At 39.1% G+C, this 23,097-nt stretch overlaps 1 protein-coding gene and 1 pseudogene across 1 annotated transcript in view; both read left to right on the forward strand.

The window, feature by feature from the left end:
- The first annotated feature begins 858 nt into the window (after window positions 1-858).
- The window catches only part of MELK (maternal embryonic leucine zipper kinase), an 81,448-nt gene continuing 59,209 nt past the window's right edge, over window positions 859-23,097 (forward strand). The window contains exons 1-7 of the mRNA XM_036076146.2: window positions 859-946; window positions 3,159-3,244; window positions 5,775-5,891; window positions 8,316-8,459; window positions 10,328-10,396; window positions 12,142-12,234; window positions 18,251-18,349. Of these exons, the coding sequence (XP_035932039.2) occupies window positions 889-946; window positions 3,159-3,244; window positions 5,775-5,891; window positions 8,316-8,459; window positions 10,328-10,396; window positions 12,142-12,234; window positions 18,251-18,349 (666 nt within the window). The 5' untranslated portion in view covers window positions 859-888. The remainder of the gene's footprint in view (window positions 947-3,158; window positions 3,245-5,774; window positions 5,892-8,315; window positions 8,460-10,327; window positions 10,397-12,141; window positions 12,235-18,250; window positions 18,350-23,097) is intronic.
- On the forward strand, window positions 9,284-9,857 carry LOC118525407 (interleukin-1 receptor-associated kinase 1-binding protein 1 pseudogene; annotated as a pseudogene).

Here is a 23,097-nt window from a genome sequence, read left to right on the forward strand (position 1 = left end):
GGAGTCAAAAGTTATATGTGGATTTTTGACTGTGCAAGGAAGTCCTTGCCCTTAACCCCTGTATTGTTCGAGGACCAACTGTATATGTAACACATGTAAATTGTGGAGCATAGTAATAACATATGTGTCTATCTCATATGTTTCTTAAAATTGTTTATCATTGGAATCTTAATTTGCATTTCCCTGATGACTAATAAAACTGAACGTTTTTTCATGTTTTTATTGGTCATTTGTGTTTTTTTATGATATGCCTTTTTATTTTATTTGCTTCTTTTTTCTTTTGGGTTGTCTTTTTCTATATTGTATATAGTATATTCTGGATAAAAATCCATTGTTTATAAGTGTTAACAAATATTTTCTCACATTTATGGCTTTCTTTTTTTAAAGGATATCTTTAGACATGCAAAAGTTCTGAATTTTAGGGGCGCCTGGGTGGCTCAGTCGTTAAGCGTCTGCCTTCGGCTCAGGTCATGATCCCAGGGTGCTGGGATCGAGCCCCACATCGGGCTCCCTGCTCAGTGGGAAGTCTGCTTCTCTCTCTCCCACTCCCCCGCTTGTGTTCCCTCTCTCGCTGTGTCTCTCTGTCAAATAAATAAATAAAATCTTAAAAAAAAATTTTTTTTAAAGGTTTATCTTTCATATATAAGTCTTTCCTTGATCTGAATTTGATTTTTATATATGGTATGAGATAGAAGCCAGTTGTGTTTTTTTTTTTCTTAAACATATAGCTAATCAGTTTTTCTGGTATCATTTATATGCCTATGATGTATTTATATATGCACTTACAAGAGTGGAGGAGATAATCTCATAGTAGTTCCTTTTTTGATCATGTACTATTTCTATCTTGCAGGTTCTTTTTGTAATATTGTATAAACCTCCAGGAGGACTATGAAAGATTATGATGAACTTCTCAAATACTATGAATTATATGAAACTATTGGGACAGGTAATTGTTATTTTTTTCCCTGGAGGCAGAGGACAGATCAACTATTTGAGAATATAGTGCATTTGGGCAGTCATGAGCTTTTCAGTTTAATTTTAAAATTCTTAAATCTACTTTAGAAAGAAAAAGTAGAGCAAGAGAGAGGAGAGTAATAGGAGAGACCTTGTGGGTCCTTTTATTTAGAATAAAGGTTACTGGAGAGTTTTGAGCCAAGGAGTGATCTATCTGACCTTTGTTTTTTTTTTCTTCTTCTTCTTTTTTTTTTTAAGATTTTATTTATTTATTTGAGAGAAAGAGTGCGTGCGTGTGCGTGTGCACCAGTGGGGGAAGGGAGGGAGAGGGAGAAGCAGGCTCCCCGCTAAGCAGGATCATGAGCCGAGCCGAAGGCAGATGCTTTTTTTTTTTTTTAATATTTTATTATTTATTTTGACACAGAGAGAGAGACAGCGAGAGAGGGAATACAAGCAGGGGGAGTGGGAGAGGGAGAAGCAGGCTTCCCGCTGAGCAGAGAACCCGATGTGAGGCTCGATCCTAGGACCCTGGGACCATGACCTGAGCCAAAGGCAGACGCTTAACGCTTAACGACTGAGCCACCCAGGCACCCCCAAAGGCAGATGCTTAACCGACTGAGCCACCCAGGTGCCCCCTGACCTTTGTTTTTAAGGGTCACTCTGGCTGCTTGGCTGTGAAAAGTTTGGGCTGGGAAAGGCAGGGGCAGAAGCAGAGAGATGTTAGGAGTTTATTGCAATAATTCAGGTGAGTGTTGCTGGAGATGATGGGGACTTGAATGAGGGTGATAGCAGTGAAGGTAGTGAAAGGGTGGGATTCTTTACACTGTGTGTGTGTGTATGTGTATTTTAATTTATTGGGGTGCAACACAATAAAATATACAAAATATACTAGTCTTGATGGAGTTTTATGTACACATCCACCTACATGTTCCCTGTTCAGATTAAGACAGAAAGTTTCCAGTCAGTACCTGCCTCTTTTCCCCCAAGGTAACACTGATGTGTTTTGAAGACAGAGCCAATGGGATTTGTTGATGGGTTGGATACGGAGTGTGTGACAAAAGAGAAGGGCTAAGGATGGCTCCCAGGTTTTTGGAAAATGTTGAGTTACCATTTACTGAGATGGGGAAGACCATAAGAGGGACCACCAGGAGCTTCTTTTTAGAAATGTTACGTTGGCAATTTCTCTCTCTCTTTTTTTTTTTTTTAAGATTTTATTTATTTATTTGACAGAGAGAGAGCACAAATGGGGAGTTGGCAGGTGGAGGCAGAGGGAGAAGCAGGCTCCCCTTTGAGCAGGGAGCCTGATGTGGGACTTGATCCCAGGACCCTGGGATCATGACCTGAGCTGAAGGCAGTCGTTTAACCAACTGAGTCACCCAGTGGCCTTTTTTTTTTTTTTTTTTAAAGATTTTATTTATTTATTTGAGAGAGAAAGTGCACAAGCAGCGGGAGAGGGGTTGAGGGAGAGGGAGAAGCAGGCTCCCTGCTAAGCAGGGAGCCCGATGCAGGGCTCCATCCCAGGACCCTGGGATCATGACCTGAGCTGAAGGCAGATGCTTAACCGACTGAGCCACGCAGGTGCCCCAAGTTGGCAATTTCTTTTAGATACTGATGTATAGACATTTATCCAGCTTTTGATCCAGTTTTGAAACATAATATCCTGCTTTTGATCCAGTTTTAAAACTGAGCGGATGTTTCCTGTTGTCTTTTTTTCTCAGCAACTTTATATTGTGTTCTATTAGTGTTAATTATAAAACGAATTTAATTGCAATGTTAATTGTAAAGCAGATTTCTAAGCAGCGATTTCTGTTTTCCTATTTTCTTCAACCCAAGGTTAAAGATACTATCATGGTAAAAAATAATCTTGCTAGGCATTGGATGAGGAGAGGTTAGGGTCATGGCTAACACTTTGGAAGCAACAGGAAGAAAGAGCCACAAATTTCCAGGAAAATCTGGATTGATAGAGCCTTTTAAAAGCATATGGAGGGGTGCCTGGCTGGCTCAGTTGGAGTGTGCAACTCTTGATCTTGGGGTTGTGAGTTTGAGCCCCTCATTGGGTATAGAGGATACTTAAAATTAAAATGTTAAAAGACAGAAAATAAAAGCATGTGGAAAGGTATTTGTGCCTGAGTCCTCTGGTTGCTCTGATGATGATTTTCGGTTACTCTTGCTTATCTCTTTATAATACGTTTTCCTATACTTAGGTGGCTTTGCAAAGGTCAAACTTGCCTGCCATATCCTCACCGGAGAAATGGTAGCTATAAAAATCATGGATAAAAATGCACTAGGGGTAAGTGTAAGATTATTTAAAAAATATTTATAGATGAATTTTGTAAATTAAAACCTGAATTTGCTCAAATGTCCTCGTTACTACTTTTATGAGAATCATCTTTCTGTAGCTTTTCTTTTTTTGGCTTTTTTAAAAATTGCCAGTTATGTATAAAGTAATCTGGGGGAAGGGCAATTTAATTTTAATGCTGGGCAGTTGTACCCATCTGGAGTCGGTAGGATCCATTCTCCTGCAGTTGTTTCATAGTCATACATGTGTTTCTGGATATTAATATCTCCCCATGACACCCGTACTAAACGTTGATCTCTTTTTACTATCGATAGGTCTTGTCCTAGAATTTTATTCAAAGTGACCTTAGAAGTTATCTCATGAAATCCTTTTTGTAATCAGCCTTTTTCTCTTCTACATGGATGCTTCCAGGATTGAGCTGCTCATTACCTCCAAAAGCAGCCCATTCAATCAGTATGTGGTCTGGGTTTTAATGTACCTAAAGTACCTAAAGTTTTTTGTTTTTGTATTAAGGGAAGACGTGTCTCTTTTGATGGTCTTTTTGGGCCTGTTATACCCTTTCTAGTGTTTGAAGTCACCTGAGTGGTCTTTTGTTTCTAATTCTTTTACCATCCCTCATATGGTTTGGTTTCTTTGTTTTTCTTTGTTCTGGTCTCCTTCTGTTGGGAATTCACTAGTCTCGTAGTATGGATCTGTGGCCGTTTCTTTTTTTGACGTGAATTAGAAAACATTAAAAAATCATTTTTTTCTCTAACCAAAAATCTCTGAGTGTTAAAATGTTTTTTCTTGTGGATTAAGTTAGCATTATAATTATTAGTATTGTACAACTGAGTAAAACAGCACAAACATTGTATAAATGTTGATAATTATCAAACATAAAAAATAACAATTTACTGAAAATACATTTTAAAATTAGTCACATTGAACTTCTTTTGGTCTCCCTTGTTGAAATGAGACAGAATTTAACATTAATTATTACCTTATTTATTTTTATTTATTTTTCTTATTTTTTATTTTTAAGGATATAAGTGCTGATTAACATACGTAAATAAGTCAGAGGGAACGTGAGGAATTTTATTATAGCAGTGTCATTCAATTCTTTGAACTCCTTCCAAGATAAATGCCAGAATCACACAGCGACCTAATCAGAACCTAGTTTTAATAATCTATCAACCAACAATTCAGGTTCTCCTTCAGTATTTTTGTTTTTCATTGTTCAATATTGTATAAATAAATTGGATAATAAAAAGGCATTAAAAACGATTTTTCCTGAGCATTTAAAGCAGATTACAAATCTGATTAATTCCCTTAATCAATTTAAAGTTCAATTATAACTTTAGTGTGCCTTATTCATGTGAACACTACAAATGCTTTAATAGCAAACAGAATGTGAACTGTTTGTTACAAAATGTGTTACCACACTGATACTCAAAACTTATTCTAAAGCATCAATATAATGATGTTAATTCATTATTCCTAAACTTGTTTTTGTATTTTTTGTTGTTCTTATGCTTATTTTAATTGCTTCCTAGGACTTTAATAATGTTTTTATTACTCCCAGGGTTTTAGTCATCAGACTCCCACTCCTCCCAAAAAAGAAAAAAAGATTGTCATTTTGAAATAGTCAAAGTTACAATTGATCCTGGTCAAGACCTGACATCTGTGGGGCGCCTGAGTGGCTCAGTCGTTAAGCATCTGCTTTCAGCTCAGGTCATGATCCCAGGGTCCTGGGATCGAGCCCTGCATCGGGCTCCCTGCTCAGCGGGAAGCCTGCTTCTCCCTCTCCCACTCCCCCTGCTTGTGTTCCCTCTCTTGCTGTCTCTCTCTCTGTCAAATAAATAAATAAAATCTTTAAAAAAAAAAAAAGACCTGACATCTGTATGGTCCTACAAAATTGGATGTTAAGCCACTGATCATTAGATTGAGCCTCTTTTTACAATAAAGTTTTACTTGTTATTTCATGGATATCTAGATTTCTGTCTTTAATATGGACTTGGAAATTTTTTCAGCTTGGCTCTTCCTCCTTTCCAAATAACTTTTTGTTTTGAAAATTTTTAAGCCCATAGAAAAGGTGGAAGATTGAGACAGTGAAGACCTGCGTGTCTTTCACCTACATCACCAGTTTTTAACCATCTGAGCCACCCAGGCGCCCCTACATCACCAGTTTTTAGCTCAGCATGCTTCTTAAGGGATGCTGCTAAGACCGAAAATGGTAGTGCAGGCATGTCTCTGTTATTTTCCTTGTTTGGAATGCTAACCTTCTAAGGGAGTCTGAGACTCTTGATTTTTCTGGACGTTGTACTATTGACCCATATCAAACTAGTCTTTCGTAAAACCATCAAGGTTTTTGGGTGTGTGTGTGTGTATGTGTACATACAAATAATTTTTGTTATATTTTTCTATGCTTTGAACAGTTTGAGGCTGTTGGTTGTTTTTGCTACTCAGTATTAAAGCTGTTGATATTAATGCTTGGTGTACTTCCCAAATAGGTTTATTGCTCATGTAATGTGTTTTGTCACAGAGTGATTTGCCCCGGGTCAAAACAGAGATTGAGGCCTTGAAGAACCTGAGACATCAGCATATATGTCAACTCTACCATGTGCTAGAGACAGCCAACAAAATATTCATGGTTCTTGAGGTTAGTAGTATGGTCTAGAGATCTAAAGGTATTTGATCACTGTCTTAGTCTGTTTGGGCTGCTATAACAGATATCACAGACTGGGTAGTTTTTTTCTCACAGCTCTGGAGCCTGGGAATTCCAAGATCAGGGTGCTGGCATGATCACGTGATGGCCCTCTCCCTGATTCATAGCTCGTGCCTTCTTGCTGTGTCTTTACCAGTAGAGGGGCCAACGGATCTCTCTGGAATCTCATAAGAGAATTAATTCCACTCATGAGGGCTCCACCCTCATGTCCTAATCACTTCCCAAAGGCTCTACCTCCTAGAACCATCATCTTTTGGGGGTTAGGATTTTGACATATCAATTTTGGAGGGAAATCAAATATTCAGACCGTTTCCATTCACTTTATCAATAGTTAAGGGAAAACTATGTTTCACCTAAAAGATTAAAATAAATGTTAAGCAGCTTACCTGTTTGAGTTCTGTCTATAACAATTTATTTATTTTTTTTTAAAGATTTTAAAAATTTATTAGAGAGAGTGAGCGAGAGAGAGCACAAGCAGAGTGAAGGGCAGAGGGAGAAGCAGACTCCCTGCTGAGTAGGGAGCCCAACACGGGACTCTATCCCAGGACCGTGGGATCATGACCTGAGCCGAAGGCAGACGTTTAACCAACTGAGCCACCCAGGCACCGTCTGTAACAATTTAGATTAAGTAGACATATAATAAGTTGGAGATTCATTGTAAATGCCCACTTTCCAATATACTCCTAATGGAGTTAAGATTAATGAACAGAATATGTTAGAATTTGTTCCTAGAGGGAAGGATCCATTTCAGTTTTATATGGCATATTAGTCTAGGCTGCCATAGCAAACCACCACAAACTTGGTGGTTTAAAATGACAGAAATTTATTGTCTCACAGTTCTAGGAGCTAGGAGTCTGAAATCAAGGTGCGGGAAAGGTTGGTTTCTTCTGGAGAATCTGTTCTGTGCTTCTTACCTAGTTTCTGATGGTTACTGACAATCTCTGGCATTTCTTAGCTTGTACCACTCCAATCTCTGCCTTTGTCTCTAAATCGCATTTTCTTATCTGTGTGTCTGTGTCTGTCCAAATTTCCCTCTTCATGTAACAACACAGTCATTGGATTAGGGTTCACCCTGACCCAGTATGACTTCATTTGGACTTGATTACATCTACAAAGACCTAAATAAGGTCATCTTCATTGGTACCAGATGTTAGGACTTGCACATATCTTTTTGGGGGACATAGTTCAACTCACAGCCTATAGGTAGCTTTCAACACATGTGTTATATGAATCAGACTCTTTCAAGTTTCAACTGTCCTTTTGGGGCCTGAAATGTAAAGTCTTTAGAACTTCCATCATTTATCTCATTTCATTTTCTTTAGTCTCAGCCAAATAATTTATAACTGCATATCATTTTCATAGATTAGCTGCATTTCAAAAGCACATGTTAAAATTCGTAATGTTGGGGCACCTGGGTGGCTCAGTTGGTTAAGCAGCCGACTCTTGATTTCCGCTCAGGTCATGATCTTGGGGTCCTGGGATTGAGCCCTGTGTCAGGCTCTGTGTTCAGCAGGGAGTCTGCTTGAGGATTCTCTCTCTCTCCCTCTGCCCCTCCCTCTGCTTGCATGCTCTCTCTCTCTCAAAAAATAAAAAAATAAATAAATTAAAAAGATGAGAATGGGTTTTAGTACTTTGCTATAGAAATATAAAACCCTGAATGGATTTAAAAATCACAGTGTTGGAGTGCCTGGGTGGCTCAGTCAGTTGAGTATCTGATTCTTCTCTTTTTTTTTTTTTTTTTTTTTAAAGATTTTTATTTATTTATTCATGAGAGAAAGAGAGAGAGAGAGGCAGAGGGAGAAACAGGCTCCCCGCTGAGCAGGGAGCCCGATGCGGGACTCAATCCCAGGACCCTGGGATCATGACCTGAGCCGAAGGCAGACACTTAGCCATCTGAGCCACCCAGGCGCCCCTTGAGTATCTGATTCTTGATTTCAGCTCAGGTCACGATCTCAGGGTCTCTGGATGGAGCCCTGTGTTGGGCCTCACACCCAGTGGGGAGTCTGCTAGAGATTCTCTCTCTCTCTCTGTCTCCCCTCCCCCGCTCTTGCGCTCTCACTCACTCTCTCTCAAATGAATAAATCTTTCAAAAAAAAAAAAATCACAGTGTTAGTTGGTTCTACTTCTACTTACTGGTCATAAAACTGCTTGAGACCAATAGCTATTGATCTCTTTCCTCGAGTAATTGTTGATTTGTTTGATCCTGAGAGGATATATTTGAATATGCCTCACTTGTTTTCCTTGCCTTTAAGTTGAATTAATAATATCTCTGAGTTAAGTATAATTTTTTGTTTTAATTCCCCTAAAGTGATTTTTCTAGGTAGTAACAATATCTGTGTGTCTCTGTTGTTACTGAAGTATTGCCCCGGAGGAGAGCTGTTTGACTACATAATTTCCCAGGATCGCCTGTCTGAGGAGGAGACCCGAGTGGTCTTCCGTCAGATAGTTTCTGCAGTTGCTTACGTGCACAGCCAGGGCTATGCTCACAGGGACCTCAAACCAGTAAGTGCCTGTCATACATGCTCTCCTGAGAGTTCAACACCATTTACCAGTAATTACTAGTTTTCCAAATGTTCTTCCTTTTATAATCTATCTTGGCTTTTTTTTTCTTCCACTCATAATGGATCACTTTTTTTTTCCTTTTTTTTGTTTTGACTGCTGGTAGGCTTTTTTGGATGTACTTGATTATTGGCATTCTAGATATTTGTCAGTTGTGGGCAACATTATGAATGTCTTTGTAATCAGCTGGGGAATATAAACCTCAGGATTTTATCTCTCGGAAAGAAGAGTTTTGAGTATTTTCTTCGAGAATATTGTCATTGAATATTTTCCCTTCAGTACTCTTTTCCTATTCTCATTTTCCTTTAATTTTAATTCCATTATGCCTCAGAAGAGAACAGTCCAGTGGAATGAACAGACTCTAATTTTCGGGAACAGAATAAAAATGTGAATACTCTTAAGTCTGCAGGCTCTGACTAATATGGATGTTGGTGAACGTGGATTTTATGTTACTTGATATTAGGGTCAGGGACCTAGAATTGGTTGGCAAAATATGGCAATGTTACTATCCTTTTCCCTCTGTTTATACCCAACCCTTTGATTTGAGTTCATTCTTTTGGTTTGGCACACGTTATGTTTGCTTGTAGTTGAACCTGAGAGCACCAAGGAGAAAATGGTTTATGCTAAAGTGTCTTGAGGGGAAGCAGGACAGTTATCAACATTCCTCTTCTTTCCCCCTCTATACTTCTTGTCATTTCATTCTTTTTAAATGATTTTCATTCTGTTGTTCCGCAGCTGTGTAATATAAACAATCTTAAATCTTATTTATTGGTTTTGCTGCTGCCTGGTACATCACACAGAACCTTCAGCGGCAGGGTCTGCAGGCAGAAATGTAACTGTGACAAAGGGTTTTGGAAGAGTGGAAAATGCTTATCATATGAAAGCAGAGGCCTGCATTACATTTACTGAATTTGGAAAAATGCAAAGTATTTGTAACTTTCTTGTGTTGAAGAGCTAGATAGCTCTGCGGTCATCAGCCCACTCCAGTTCTGTTATACTCCAGGTTCTGTTGAGAATCTCAGATGGCAAGCCTGTCTGGTTGTGAACGTGTGGTGTAAAGCTCAAAAAGTCCGTAACCTTGTTGGCCAAACTCTAGGAAAACCTTTATTCATCAAAGAAGAAACAAAAGAATGGAAAGGCTAAATAGATGATACCGTACTCGTCCAGATTCTCAAGTTCATTAACTGCATAATAAAAAACCATAAGTGCAAAATATGCTGCTTCAAAAGTATAACTCTTGAAGTAAAGGGGAAAGAGAAGAAAAAAAAAATCTCTGAAATTCCAACCAAAATATATTGTGTTTCATCTTTTTATTTTTATACTTTTTTTTTTTTTTTTTAAAGAATTTATTTATTTGAGAGAGAGAGAATGAGAGACAGAGAGCATGAGAGGGAGGAGGGTCAGAGGGAGAAGCAGACTCCCTGCCGAGCAGGGAGCCCGATGCGGAACTCGATCCCGGGACTCCAGGATCATGACCTGAGCCGAAGGCAGTTGCTTAACCAACTGAGCCACCCAGGCGCCCTATTTTTATACTTTTTATAATGTTTGTTTTTGTCCCGAATATATATACTATATAGTATATAAAGTGTTTCTCCCCCAAAAATCTGTCAATCCTTGAATAAGGTCCCCCAGAATACCTAAATTTCCTTTCTATTTTTAAAAGCTTACTATAGGAAATACTGTGGAAATAAATGTCTTATATGTGAAAAAAAATCTTATTTATTTAGAAATTGTTTTTAGAAATGGCTAGAGATAGGATGTGATATAAGGAAGTCAATACACAGTTAATGAAAATATCTTTGTTTTCCCAGGAAAATTTGTTGTTTGATGAATATCATAAAGTAAAGCTGATTGACTTTGGTCTCTGTGCGAAACCCAAGGTAATTACAGAAATCAAAATGCATTTATTTCCTTTGTAAATGCACCTCTTAGTATGTTATCTTGCAATGACTTCCACTTAGCCTTTATTGAGCCTGGTTGCATCCATTAAGAATGTTAAATTTCCTCCCTTTTAGAAGTTCTCTAATATGTAGCCAGGATTGAGAACCACTGCTCTAGGTGCAGGGTTGGTCCTGCTGGAGATCCATGGGTGTGCTGTGAGAGAATTTGCAGTGCCGAGGTGACATGAGGTCACTACAACATGAATTCTGAATTGATCATGTGTTTGCAGTTTGAGTATGTTGCCACTAGATGATGCTTTTGTTCATTTAAATAGGAGTTTTGCGAATTTAGTGCAAATCTTTCTTTGTTATCCAAATGGTTATATACTAACAGTTACATTTTGAGAGACAATCCGCTTTCTTTATAAAAGAAGAAGGAAGAAGTGCATATGCACTTTTAAATTTATACTGTTATATATTTCCTTAATTTGCACTCCACAGTTAAGCACTGGTGTTCTCCAGTATACCTTCTCTTTGAGGTGACTTTGAACTTTCCAGCTGTGCTGTCTGCAGAGCTCCTGTGTGGCTGCCTGTTGGAGGCTTCCTCCTGAGTTCTCTAATGATGGCACTCACAGTCTCTAAAATGAGCTGTCTACACTCATTAAGAATGTTGAAATTGCAGACCTGTCTCAGCCCTTTGCAGTCCCATGATTATTCAGAATTAGCTAAATGCAAAAGGAAGCAGATTTTGCCCCTTCAGCTGAATGTTTGATTCTTTCTGATTTTCCTCTCCTTCCCTTGGCTCTTCAGAGATTGTCAGTGGAGCCTTGTGTCTGGGAGCCAAATGCTGTAAGGCATTTTTTTGATCGGCAGCCATATAAAGATAAAACATACTTCAAGCAGATAAACTGGTTTAAGTCATGTTCTCCACAGGAGGCAATGGAGAAGGTTTGTGACAGACTCCATTAGCTTTTATTTATGGCTGCCACAGATTCGACCCACACAGACACCATCTAAAAAAAGCAGGGTTGGCTGGGAGAGGATTGCCTCCACTTTCTGCCGAGGAGTTCACTTCTGGGCATGTGTTTGCAGTTGTAAATGAAATTTTGCAACTTCCCAAGTCGTTTGCAAGTTGTAAGACTCCACAAGCGTTGGGTAGTTGTATCATTTTCATTATATCTCGATATTTCTGTGGGAGAGCAGAGGATGTTGAGCAAATTCCTCATTTTCACAGGTCTGGAAGCTCAGGCTGTGATTTGCGTTATAACTGCGTCTAGAAAACAGACTTCTACAACACTATTCTATGCAGCAGATTCCTCTCTCCCCTCTCAGGGAAGAGAAGCTTCTGTATTTGTAAAGATTTGGTATTTGAGATAGGGTCCAGGAAAAAAATAGTCCCTTTTCTTTGAGTACTTGGGGGGGGTGAGAAGACCTGGGTGCTTGGATATCTGCTAAGCTGATTAGTATGTGAATGGACGTCTAGGAAAGTATGAACCTGACTTGATTGAGCTAAGGAGAAAAGGATTTTGTTCATGCCAGGTTGCAGTTGTATTGGAAATCCAGAGAAGAGGGAACTACATGTGTGTGCGTGCATATAGGCCGAGTTTTGGGTTGGCTGCAGAGTCTCTTATTCTTCGGGGTTAATTCTTCATCTAGCTTCTCTTTGTGCTGAAAGAATGTTTATCAAGGTTTTAATTTCTTAAGTGCTGTAACTAATGAGTCTTTCATTTTTTTCTTATTGGCAGGGTAACAAGGATTACCATCTGCAGACATGCTGTGGGAGTCTTGCTTATGCAGCACCTGAATTAATACAAGGCAAATCCTATTTGGGGTCAGAGGTAATCATTCATTGATTAATTCAGTATATAATCAATATACATTTATTGGTACCTATAGTAAGTCAGGCATTGTGCATTGGGGATATTACAATAAGGTAAGAAATAATCTTGTTCATCAAAGGGTTCAGTTTATTCAGAGAGTATGATGTAAAGTAACACATGAAATGAATACCTTGCAATAAATATAGTAATACATAGTATACTTTGAAGAAAGGATACATTTCTGGTGTCCTTTTTGTGGTTGCTTTTGTGTTAAACAGTACCATAGTTTAGACTGGTAGGTCCAGCCAGCTAGAGCACGAGGCCAGGGTTGTAGGCTCAGTTTTCAGAGATGCTGGCTAGCTCTGAGAAAACTTGTACTTTGTTCAGAACCAACTATCTGAGGCCGGCAGTCCTGTGTAGGAGGCCCAGGCTCAAAGGCTTGGGAATTGCCTCTTTTACTTACCATTTGCTACTACAAGCTAGTCAGTCCTTTCCAGTCTCTGGAGTACTAATTTTGCTGATATTAATATCATAAGGCAAACAAGGTTTAGTTATCAAAAGCTTGGGAAATGCTGGATTGAACAGTTTTCTTCAGTTCAGGACATCTCCAAATCTTTTTTTTTTTTAAGTTTTTATTTATTTATTTGAGAGAGAGCAGAGAAGACAAGAGGGGGGCGGCGCTGGGCGGAGGGAGAGGGAGAAGGGATGCGGGACCCAATCCCAGGACCCTGGGATCATGACCTGAGCTGAAGGCAGACGCTTAATGAACTGAGCCACTCAGGGGCCCCTGGACATCTCCAAATCTTTAATACGTTCTTGTACAATGTTGTCCTTTGGGGAACATCACAGAGAGCAGCTGGTCATGATTTGCCTTGCCTACAGAGTCCCCTTTTTATGTGGAGCATCTTTTGGAGCTAGTGTTATGTCAGAGAAACTTTGACATATGTCCATTTACTTAATTTATAACAAGAGAAGTTGGGAACTGACTTGTTTTGGTGACTTTTTATTTGGATATAATCTCAAACTTAGAGAATAGTTGCAGATATGGAATGAGGAACTTCTGTATATGTTTAGTCATATTCACAGTTTACATTTTTCCCTATTTGCTTGATCATTCTCTGTTTGTATATATGCATACTCTTTTTTTGAACCAATTGGAAGTGTTAGACCTCATACCCCTTTATCATTAAGCACTATATATATTTCCTAAAAGCGAGGACCTTCTCTTTTATAACTACACTTTAGTTCTCAAAATCAGGGAATTTAACATCGATGCAACTTATTTAATCCGTAATTCATATTCCCATGCTGCTAATTGTACCACTGATGTCCTTAGCTGTATTTTCCCTCCAGTCCAGGATTCAGTTCAGGATCATGTCTTGCATTTAGTTGTTGTGTTTCTTTGATCTTCTTTAATCTAGAAGAGTTCTTTAGCCTTTCTCCATCTTCTTTGACCTTGATATTTTTGAGGAAGCCCATTATTTTTAGAAAGTCCCTCATTTTGAATTTGTGTATGATTAGATTCAGGTTATGCATTTTTGGTAGATATACCCCAAAGGGGATGTTGTGGCCTTCTTAGTGAGTTGTAGGAAAAGGAACAAACTTTTACTGAGCATTTAACATAGTTCTGAATCATGCTAGGTCCTTTTCTTTTTCAGTTGTGGTAAAAATACATATAACATAAAATTTACCATCTTAACTTTTTTTTTTAAACTATCTTAACCATTTTTAAGTGTACAGTTCAATAGTGTTAGGCATGTTCGTATTGTTGTGCAAACAGTCTCCAGAGCTCTTTTCATTTTGCAAAATGAAACTCTGCATCCATTAAATAATTACTCTCTATTCTTCCCTCCTCTCATCACTGGCAACTACCCTTTTACTTTCTATGTGAATTTGACTACTCTAGGTACCTTATATAGTGGGGGCATACAATATTTGTCTTTTTGTGACTGACTTATTTCACTTAGCATTATGTCTTCAAAGCTTATCCATGTTGTAGCATGTGTCAGAATTGTTTTTCTTTTTAGGGGCGCCTGGGTGACTCAGTTGGTTAAACATCTGCCTTCAGTTGGTTAAGCATCTGCCTCATCTCCGGATAGATAGATCCGGAGTTCCAGGATCAAACTGTTCAGCGGGGAGTCTGCTTCTCCCTTTCCCTCTGCCTCTTCCCTGCTCCTGCTCTTTCATTTGCTCACTCTCTCTCTCTCTCTCAAAGAAATAAATAAATAAAAATCTTTTATAAAAAGATTTTTTTTCCTTTCTAAGGCTGAATAATATACCATTGTGTATATATACCCCATTTTGTTTATTCATTCATCCATGGATGGACACTGGGATTGCTTCCACCTTTTGGTTATTGTGAATAATGCTCAGAGGAACAAATATTTCTTTGAGTCCTTGCTTTCAATATTTTTAGATATATACCCAAAAGTGGAATTGCTGGATTATCTGGTAATTCTATTTTTATTTTTTTATTTTTTTTAAGATCTTATTTATTTATTTGAGAGAGAGAGCGTGTGCACAAACGGGGGGGGGGCAGAGGGAGTGGAACAAGCAGACTCCCCTCTGAGCAGGGAGCCCATCATGGGGCTCAATCCCAGGACCCTGAGATCATGACCTGAGCTGAAGTCAGATACTTAACCGACTAAGCCACTCAGGTGCCCTGGTAATTCTATTTTTAATTTTTTGAGGAACTGCCATACTGTTTAACATAGTGGCAGCAACATTTTACATTCCTACAACAAGTCTACAGGGTTCCTTATGCTAGATACTTTTTATAATTTTCATTTATATCCACAAAAATTCTGGGGTACCTGGGTGGCACTGTCAGTTGAACTTCCTACTCTTGGTTTTGGGTTAGGTCATGATCTCTTGGTAGAAGGGTCCAGCCCTGTGTCTGGGCTCTGCACTCAGCACAGAATCTGCTTCAGATTCTTTTTTCCTCTCCCTTTCCTGCCCTGCTCCTCCCCGCTCACGTTCAGGACACATGTTCTCTCTCTCTCTCAGATAGATAGATAGATAGATAGGTAGATAAAATCTCTTAAGTCCACAAAAATCCTTTGGAATGAGTACTGTTACTCATTTCATTGAGATAAAGAAGTTGAAGAAATAGGGGCGCAGGGTGGCTCAGTAGGTTAAGCATCCACCTTATGCTCAGGCCTTGATCCCAGCGTCCTGGGATCGAGCCCCACATTGGGCTCCCTGCTCAGTGGGGAGTCTTCTTCTCCCTCTCCCACTCCCCCTGCTTGTGTGCCCTCTCTCACTCTCTCTCTCTCTGTCAAAATAAATAAATCTTTAAAAAAAAAAAAAGTTGAAGAAATTGAGGATCAGAAATTAAGTGCCTTCTCAGGGTCACACAGCTGGTAACTACACTTCAGGATTTGAACTGAGTGAGGCTTTACTGCGTACCCCTACTCTCTCTCTTTTTTAGTATATAACTTTTAAAAAATATTTTATTTATTTATTTGAGAGAGAGAGCGAGCACGAGTCAGGGGCAGAGGGAGAGGGAGAAGCCGACTCCCCGCTGAGCAGAGAGCCCGATGGGGGGCTTAATCCCAGGACCCTGGCATCATGACCTGAGTGTAAGGCGGATGCTTAACCGACTGAGCCACCCAGTGCCCCCATAATAATTTTTTAATAGACTTTTTTTTACATTTTAAAAAAGTTTTTAATTTTAATTCCAGTATAGTTAACATATGGTGTTATATTAATAACAGGTGTACAGTATTGTGATTCAGCAGTTCTATACATTACTTAGTGCTCATCATAAGTGTACTGTTTAACCCCCTTCACCTATTTCACCCATCCCTCCACTCACTGTATACCTGTATTTTTTCCACTGTTCCAGCCAGTCTCCCAGGAGGAGTGGTAATCATATGCCTAATGCTCACAAGATTCCTAGGGGACTGGTGATGAGGCCTTGCTGGTTTCAATGCCTATGAGATTTTCCTATAGGATTTTCAGGTGTTTTCTTGTCTATTTTATTTTATTTTAGAGAGAGAGAGAAAGCAGATTGGGGGGAGGGGCAGAGGAAGAGGGAGAGAGAAAACCTTAAGCAGCCCTGTGCAGAGACCAAAGTGGGGCGCATTCTCTCAATCCTGAGACCATGACCTGAGATGAAATCAAGAGTCGGACGATTAACTGACTGAGCCACCCAGGCACCCCTCTTGTTTTAATTTGACTTTCTATCCTTCTAGGACAGTGTCCCAAGGAATTGTCTGAGGCACTTGTTAAAAGAGGTAGAGCTCAGTCCTGTATGCGTAACAGATTTGGTTCTGTTTCCTAAGGTGGAGCTTGAAAAAGAAAAAGAATCTTCATTCTAAAATAAGTACTTTAGGTAATTCTGTTGTTCATGGTCCAGATCATGCTTTAAGGAATGTCCCATGCATAGTAAATATCTCTAATTCCTTCAGGGATTTCTCACAGGAAATGGTTTCAAACCCCTCCTCCCTCTGATTTTTTTTATTTGGCAATTAGTAGCTTATGGATTTACTTGCATTTGCTTTGGTTTACGATTTTACTTGATTAATTTATTCTCATATCCAGTTCACATCAGTGAGGGGAAGGTGTTTGGATGAGTTAACTGAGGAATACTTCTTCTGCTTTTTTCTCTCTAGTAGGCTTTGGTAGATTTCTATGGGGATGTTACTTTTATTTTCCTTATCTTTTTATTTAACCTCAGACATAATCTCTGTTGTCCTCTTCTTATGGCATTTGATGAAGCCATGCTAGCCCACTCGTTCCTGTGCAGCCTCTTTGCTTTGAATTTAACACCCTGGTCAGGAGTGCTATGCTATCAAGGCTTAATTTATAGATTAATTATTTGACATCTCTGAGGCGTAAATGGTTAATTTCTGACCTCCTGCAACTTGGAAGAAAAAAATCAGGTGTTTGCCTGAAAGTAGATTATTTACTTGGGACATCTTTTTTTTTTTTTTTTAAAGATTTTATTTATTTATTTGAGAGAGAGAATGAGAAAGAGAGAGCACGAGAGGGGGGAGGGTCAGAGGGAGAAACAGACTCCCCGCTGAGCAGGGAGCCCGATGCGGGACTCGATCCCGGGACTCCAGGATCATGACCTGAGCTGAAGGCAGTCGCTTAACCAACTGAGCCACCCAGGCGCCCTACTTGGGACATCTTAATAATTTGATGTGATTTGATAGACAGGACTGAGTTAGATTTGGGTTACTTAGTACAGGCACTACCTAGATGTGATGCTGCTTGAGTTATTTTAACTGTTTCTCTCCTCTGCCTAACCCCTCCTGCCTTTTAAAAAAAAAATACTACCCCTTTTACCTCCTAAAATTTTCCTAAGGCTCAAACGAGGGTGGGAGCTGTGACTTGTCCTCAGTCAACAGTGGTGTCATTATTGACTAAGGCCAAATACCACTTGAATAAGTAGTTAGTGCTTAGGGCTCATGGGACACATGGATATCTTACATAAAGGTTAAGCTCCTTTCTGGGATTTTGAGACTTGTAGGGGTGTTTGTGCTGGCAGGCTAACTTCTGGCCTCTGTATTTGAGAAGTCAATCGTTGAACTTAATTATTAAGGTTTCTTTACATAGAGAGGACTTTACAGCACAGTTTAGTCACATTTGCAGATTATCAAGAGTAAATTTTAAGGCTTGTTTTGACGTCCTCATGCATGTTGATATAATCCTCACATGTAATAAACCCTCAGTAGCACTACAGAATTGTCTTTCAGAATCAGACCTGGCTTTATCTCCTTCCTTATCATGTCCAATCCAGCCTAGCCAACTGGGAATTATTTTCTCTTAAGTGTTAGAATCCAGCATTGGAAGAGAGTGCACTGAACTGAAAGTCAGGAGACCCAGCCGGGTGGCCTGCCACTGACTGGGTGACTTTGAACAAGCCTTCCTTTCTGGGCTTTAGGTTCGCTGTCTGTGGAATGAGCACGTTGAATTGGATGGTCTCTGTGCTCTTTTTCAGCTGTGAAGATTCTGTGATTCTGTTAAGTGCACTGCCATTCTATGTTCTAAATTTTTTTTAAAATTATTTTTTCTTCCCTCTCAGGCAGATGTTTGGAGTATGGGCATACTCTTATATGTACTTATGTGTGGCTTTCTACCATTTGATGATGATAATGTCATGGCTTTGTACAAGAAGATTATGGTGAGTATTACAAGGCATAGAATTTCAGTGTAAAAGTTCTATACTGCATACTATTTGCTTCTATCCATAGAAGTACAAAAACAAGCAAAAGTAATGTGTGCTTTTAGAAGTCAAGATAGTGGTTATGCTTTGGAGGAGGGAATGATTGGAAGAGGGGTGTGGCGTGGTTCTGTTCTGTTTCTTGATCTGGGTGCTAGTTATACTTGTATATTCAGTTTTTGAAAACTTGTCCAGGTGTACCCTCATAATATGTATACTGTTCTGTGTGTATATTATACTGCTTCAGTAAATAGCTCAGCGAGACAATAACAAATGGGGAACTAAACATGTGAGATGATTTTTCGGCTAAGGGTTTTTATTTTGTATCCTGAAATGATGCCTTAGTAATTTACTGGGTTAAATCACATTCTCCTATTGAATTCTGGTAAAATAAGAGAAACTGTTTCTTTTTGAAGGTAACATTTGGCTTTAAGGTATAATAAAACTACAGTTAAGAGTACTGTTAGCTTTGTTAAAATCCTATCTATCAGAGACAGGAAGCAGATATGTGGTTGTGGGGGTTGGGGATGGAGTGGCAGTGGGGGAGTGACTGCTAATGGATATAGGGTTTATTTTTGGGGTGCTGAGAGCATTGTGGAATTATATAGTGGTAATGATTGCACAACTTTGTGAATATACTAAAAACTACTGAACCGTACACTTAAAAAGGGTGAATTTTAAGTTATGTGAATTATATTCAATTAAAAAAATCCTCAAAATCACATATAGCAAGGAAAACAGTAAAATTCTTTTTAAAGATTCCATGTTCAAAGCAAGTTAACACAAGAAGATATGTAAAGAGTAAGAAAGAGCACCGCTTTGTCTCCCTAGCAAACCAGTCAGACCAGCAGAGCAGCTTTTCTCCATGTAGTTTGAATTCAGTTCTGTTGAACAAATATTTCTAAAGGTCGTCTTTGTATGAGATACTGGAAGGCATGAACAAGGATCTGTGAAACTTCATCATTGTCCACCAGGGCCTGATTACTTGTTGAAGACAGATACAGGGCTTTCAAAAAAGGGTTGAAGTGCTTCAGAAAGGGATGTGGGAGAGAGCATGCTGTTAGTGTGAGCAAAGACAGAAGATGGGAGAAGCATGAGGGAAGATGGGAAAAGCGTGGGGGAAAATGGTCAGGCGTTTTCTGTGGCTGGACCACTGGGTCTCTAGCACCCTTTTGGGAGGGAGACTACCTAAATCAACTCTCATTCTTGGGACGTGGTACACCGACTTGAAAGTGGTAATCCCAGTTGGCTGATTTTTTGCTCTATAGATTAAGTTTAAGGGCACTGAGTTCAATCTTCAATTTTTAAATTTATTTGACTTAATACTCATTTCCTATATCCCACCTTGGAAAAACCTTTATAATCCATGCCCAAATGACAAAGAGTAGTTTTGGGAAGAGATGGAATGGTAGTAGTTCCAACTCTTTGAAGGCTAAGGAGCTCTGATTCTGCAGTCAAATGAAGTCGGTTCACAGTAGCTGTTCACACTGCTTTGGGGAACTGTGTGGGCCCGTGCTTCTCCTTGGGAAGCAGAGATAGATGGGACGGTGGGCTGGCAGCCGGCTTCCTGAGACTGGCTGCGCAGGTAGCCAACAGCCTGTATTTCCTCCTCTCCCTTCTCAGGAAGCTTTCCCTAAGCTTTGCAGGGTAGCAGTGTTTGCTTTCGCTCTGCTCGCTCACTGGGACCGCAGTTTCTGACTACGTAGAGCCGCACCCTACTCTGTCGTACAGGACAGAGTAGCGTTAGGATCGCTTTATAGCTTCAGCTTTGCTTAAAACTGAAGTGCAGGGGCGCCTGGGTGGCTCAGTTGGTTAAGCGTCTGCCTTCAGCTCAGGTCATGATCTCAGGGTCCTGGGATCGAGTCCCGCATCGGGCTCCCTGCTCAGCGGGGAGCCTGCTTCTCCCTCTGCTCATGTGCTCTTTCTCTCTCTCAAATAAATAAATAAAATATTTAAAAAAAAAACAAACAAAACTGAAGTGCAGTGGGATGGAGGCTGGTCTTGGGCAGCTCAGCAACAATTTTCTAGCTATGCTTTTTAAAAAAAGAATTAGGTTGGGCTCTTCAATAATTCACTCTTTTTGCTACTCTTTTCTGTAAAGTAGTAGAGCTATGTTTCTCGTTCTGAGAGTAATTTTAGTATTGTAAGCTACTAGTATATTTTATCCCACTCTTTTTTTGGAATTCCATGCCAGAGAAATAAACTGACAGACAAATTTCTCCTAAGATGAACTAGAATTAGATCTGTTAGGTGGTATAGCACGGAATCTTATACCATTTACAATTCTAGAAAGACAATGTGGGGACACATAATCATAGAAATTCGCTATTGGAAAGGATCTTACAAATCATGTTTTCTCACCTCTGCTTCTTGTTTCATATTTAAATCTTGACTAAAACATCTGCCTTGGCTATGTCCATGTAATTTCTCTGCATATTAGCATCATTTGGGGTGCTTTAAAATATATTGGGTACAGCCCTCAGAGCAATTAAATCAGAATCTCATTGGTATTTTTAAAATCCCAGGATCTCTGCTTTCTGTCTGTGGACAGAATATGGCAAATTACTGAGCCTTTCTGAGTCTTAGTTTCTTCCTCTGTAAAATGGATGGAATGATAGTTTTTACAATATAGGGTTGTTAGGATTAAGTGAGTTAAGCCTTGCACAGCATTTAGAGTAGTGCTCAATAAATGTTTGCTATTATTATTCACACACATGTCTAAATTTGGTTTGCCAGTATTTTGTCCAGGACTTAAAATTTGTTCAGAGATTAATATGTACTTTCTTTTCTTAAACTGTTTTATTTGTTTGTTTGTTTTTGGCTTCAGGATTTTACTAGCCACATAAAGTTAATTGAAAGGTATTCTTCCTTTTGCTGTTTTGTTAAACTGAACTGATCATCCCAAATGAGTTTCAGGAGTTCAGTTTTGGACACAAAGAATGTGCCCATTTTGTCCAATTTCTCAAAATTATTAGTATAAGATTATTTACCAGTGTCAAAGTATAATATCAGATTTTTATGTATTTTTTTCAGATTATACATATATAAGGAATTTTATATTGTATCTCTTTATGCTATTCCCTTTCCAATTTTTTCACACACACGAGTGGAAATTTCCTGAACTTATGGCTATGTTAGGGTCAAAATGACTGTCAGTATAATTGGAGCTAGGATTGACATTCTTTTGTGAACACGGAGACTTCTGAGATACTTGACTTCTTGATGATGAGTATATGGGAATCTTAGTAAGACATTATGCCGTAAAAGATCACTATAATAATTGTATCCAGGAAAAGTTTTGAATATTCACCTTGGCCATGCAAAGGCTCAGTAAAGATGTCTGACTTTGAAGAGTCTAACTTCCATATACCCCGCGGATATCCACCTGGTAAAACAAAATGAGGTACTGTATGCATTTACCAACTATAAACTTTGATTTTAGAATAATTATATCTCTTTCTTATAGTGATGATTAGACAGGCTGTAATCTTTGATTTGCAATGTTAAAATGTAATCCACATGTAGGAAGACTACTTGGCAGGAGGACATGCGTTCAGCTCTCCCAAGTAATACCGAGGCAGTAGGGACAAGTTAAACAGAAGGGGTGGGTGGACCAGGGGTTGAGGATGGGATATATTGTTGTCTTATCCTATTGGAAATAGTAGTTGATCTGTCAGGAAATTGTTCCTACCAACTCTGACTCATGAGTTAGTAGCGTGATGCGTAGTTCTTACAGATGTGTGAATAGCTAGGCATCTGTGCTGAGGTTAAAACTTCAGTCAGTCTTCTTGGCCAGGGGATATAGAGGTTGGCAAACTGTGGCCTACCAGCCAAATCTGGCCTACCACCTGTTGTTTAAATAAAATTTTATTGGAACATAGCCATCCCTGTTTGTTTATGTGTCGTCTGCGGCTGCTTTTGCACAACAGTTGGTGGAGTTAAGTAGTTGTGACAGAGATTGTATGGCCCACAAAACCAAAAATATTTACTATCTGTTCCTTTTCAGAAAAAGTTTGCTAACTCCTGGCTTAGTGTTCGTGATCTGTAGTAGAATGATCCTCCCCAGAGCCTGCCTTCTCCCTTTCTAGAATATTGGTCTAAAATACCCAGGCTTGTAGTTCATCAAGAAACTGACATTCAGTTAATTGTTTTTATAATGAAAAACAGAGAATGTATGGTAAAAAGCTAAAACATTACTAAGGAGTATATAAAAAAAAGAAAACCCCCAAACAAAAAAACTTGCTGCTCACCTAACCCTCTGTTTTCTTCCACAGAAACTATTTAGAAATTTCTTTTATACATTTGTAGGAATTACCTGTACTTATACAAACCTTTATATATCTGTATATATCCTTTGGGACTGTATAATCCACACAGTGAATGGACTTCGCCCCCTTCTCCTTTCCTCCTTTTTATTTATTTTTAAATATTTTATTTATTTATTTATTTTAGAGAGCGAGCGAGCACGGGCGGGCAGAGGGAGAGGGAGAATCTCAAGCAGACTCTGCACTGAGCACGGAGCCTGATGCAGGGCTCGATCTCACAATCCTGAGATCATGACTTGAGCTGAAACCAAGAGTCTGACGCCCAGATGACTGAGCCACCCAGGCGCAACCCCCCTCCTTTTAAAATTAATTAATTAATTAATTAATTTTTAAAGCTTTTATTTATTTGAGAGAGAGAGAGAGAACGACAGAGATAGCAAGAGA

This window comes from Halichoerus grypus, chromosome 14 (assembly GCF_964656455.1).
Source record: "Halichoerus grypus chromosome 14, mHalGry1.hap1.1, whole genome shotgun sequence".
NCBI classification, from domain to species: Eukaryota; Metazoa; Chordata; class Mammalia; order Carnivora; family Phocidae; genus Halichoerus; species Halichoerus grypus.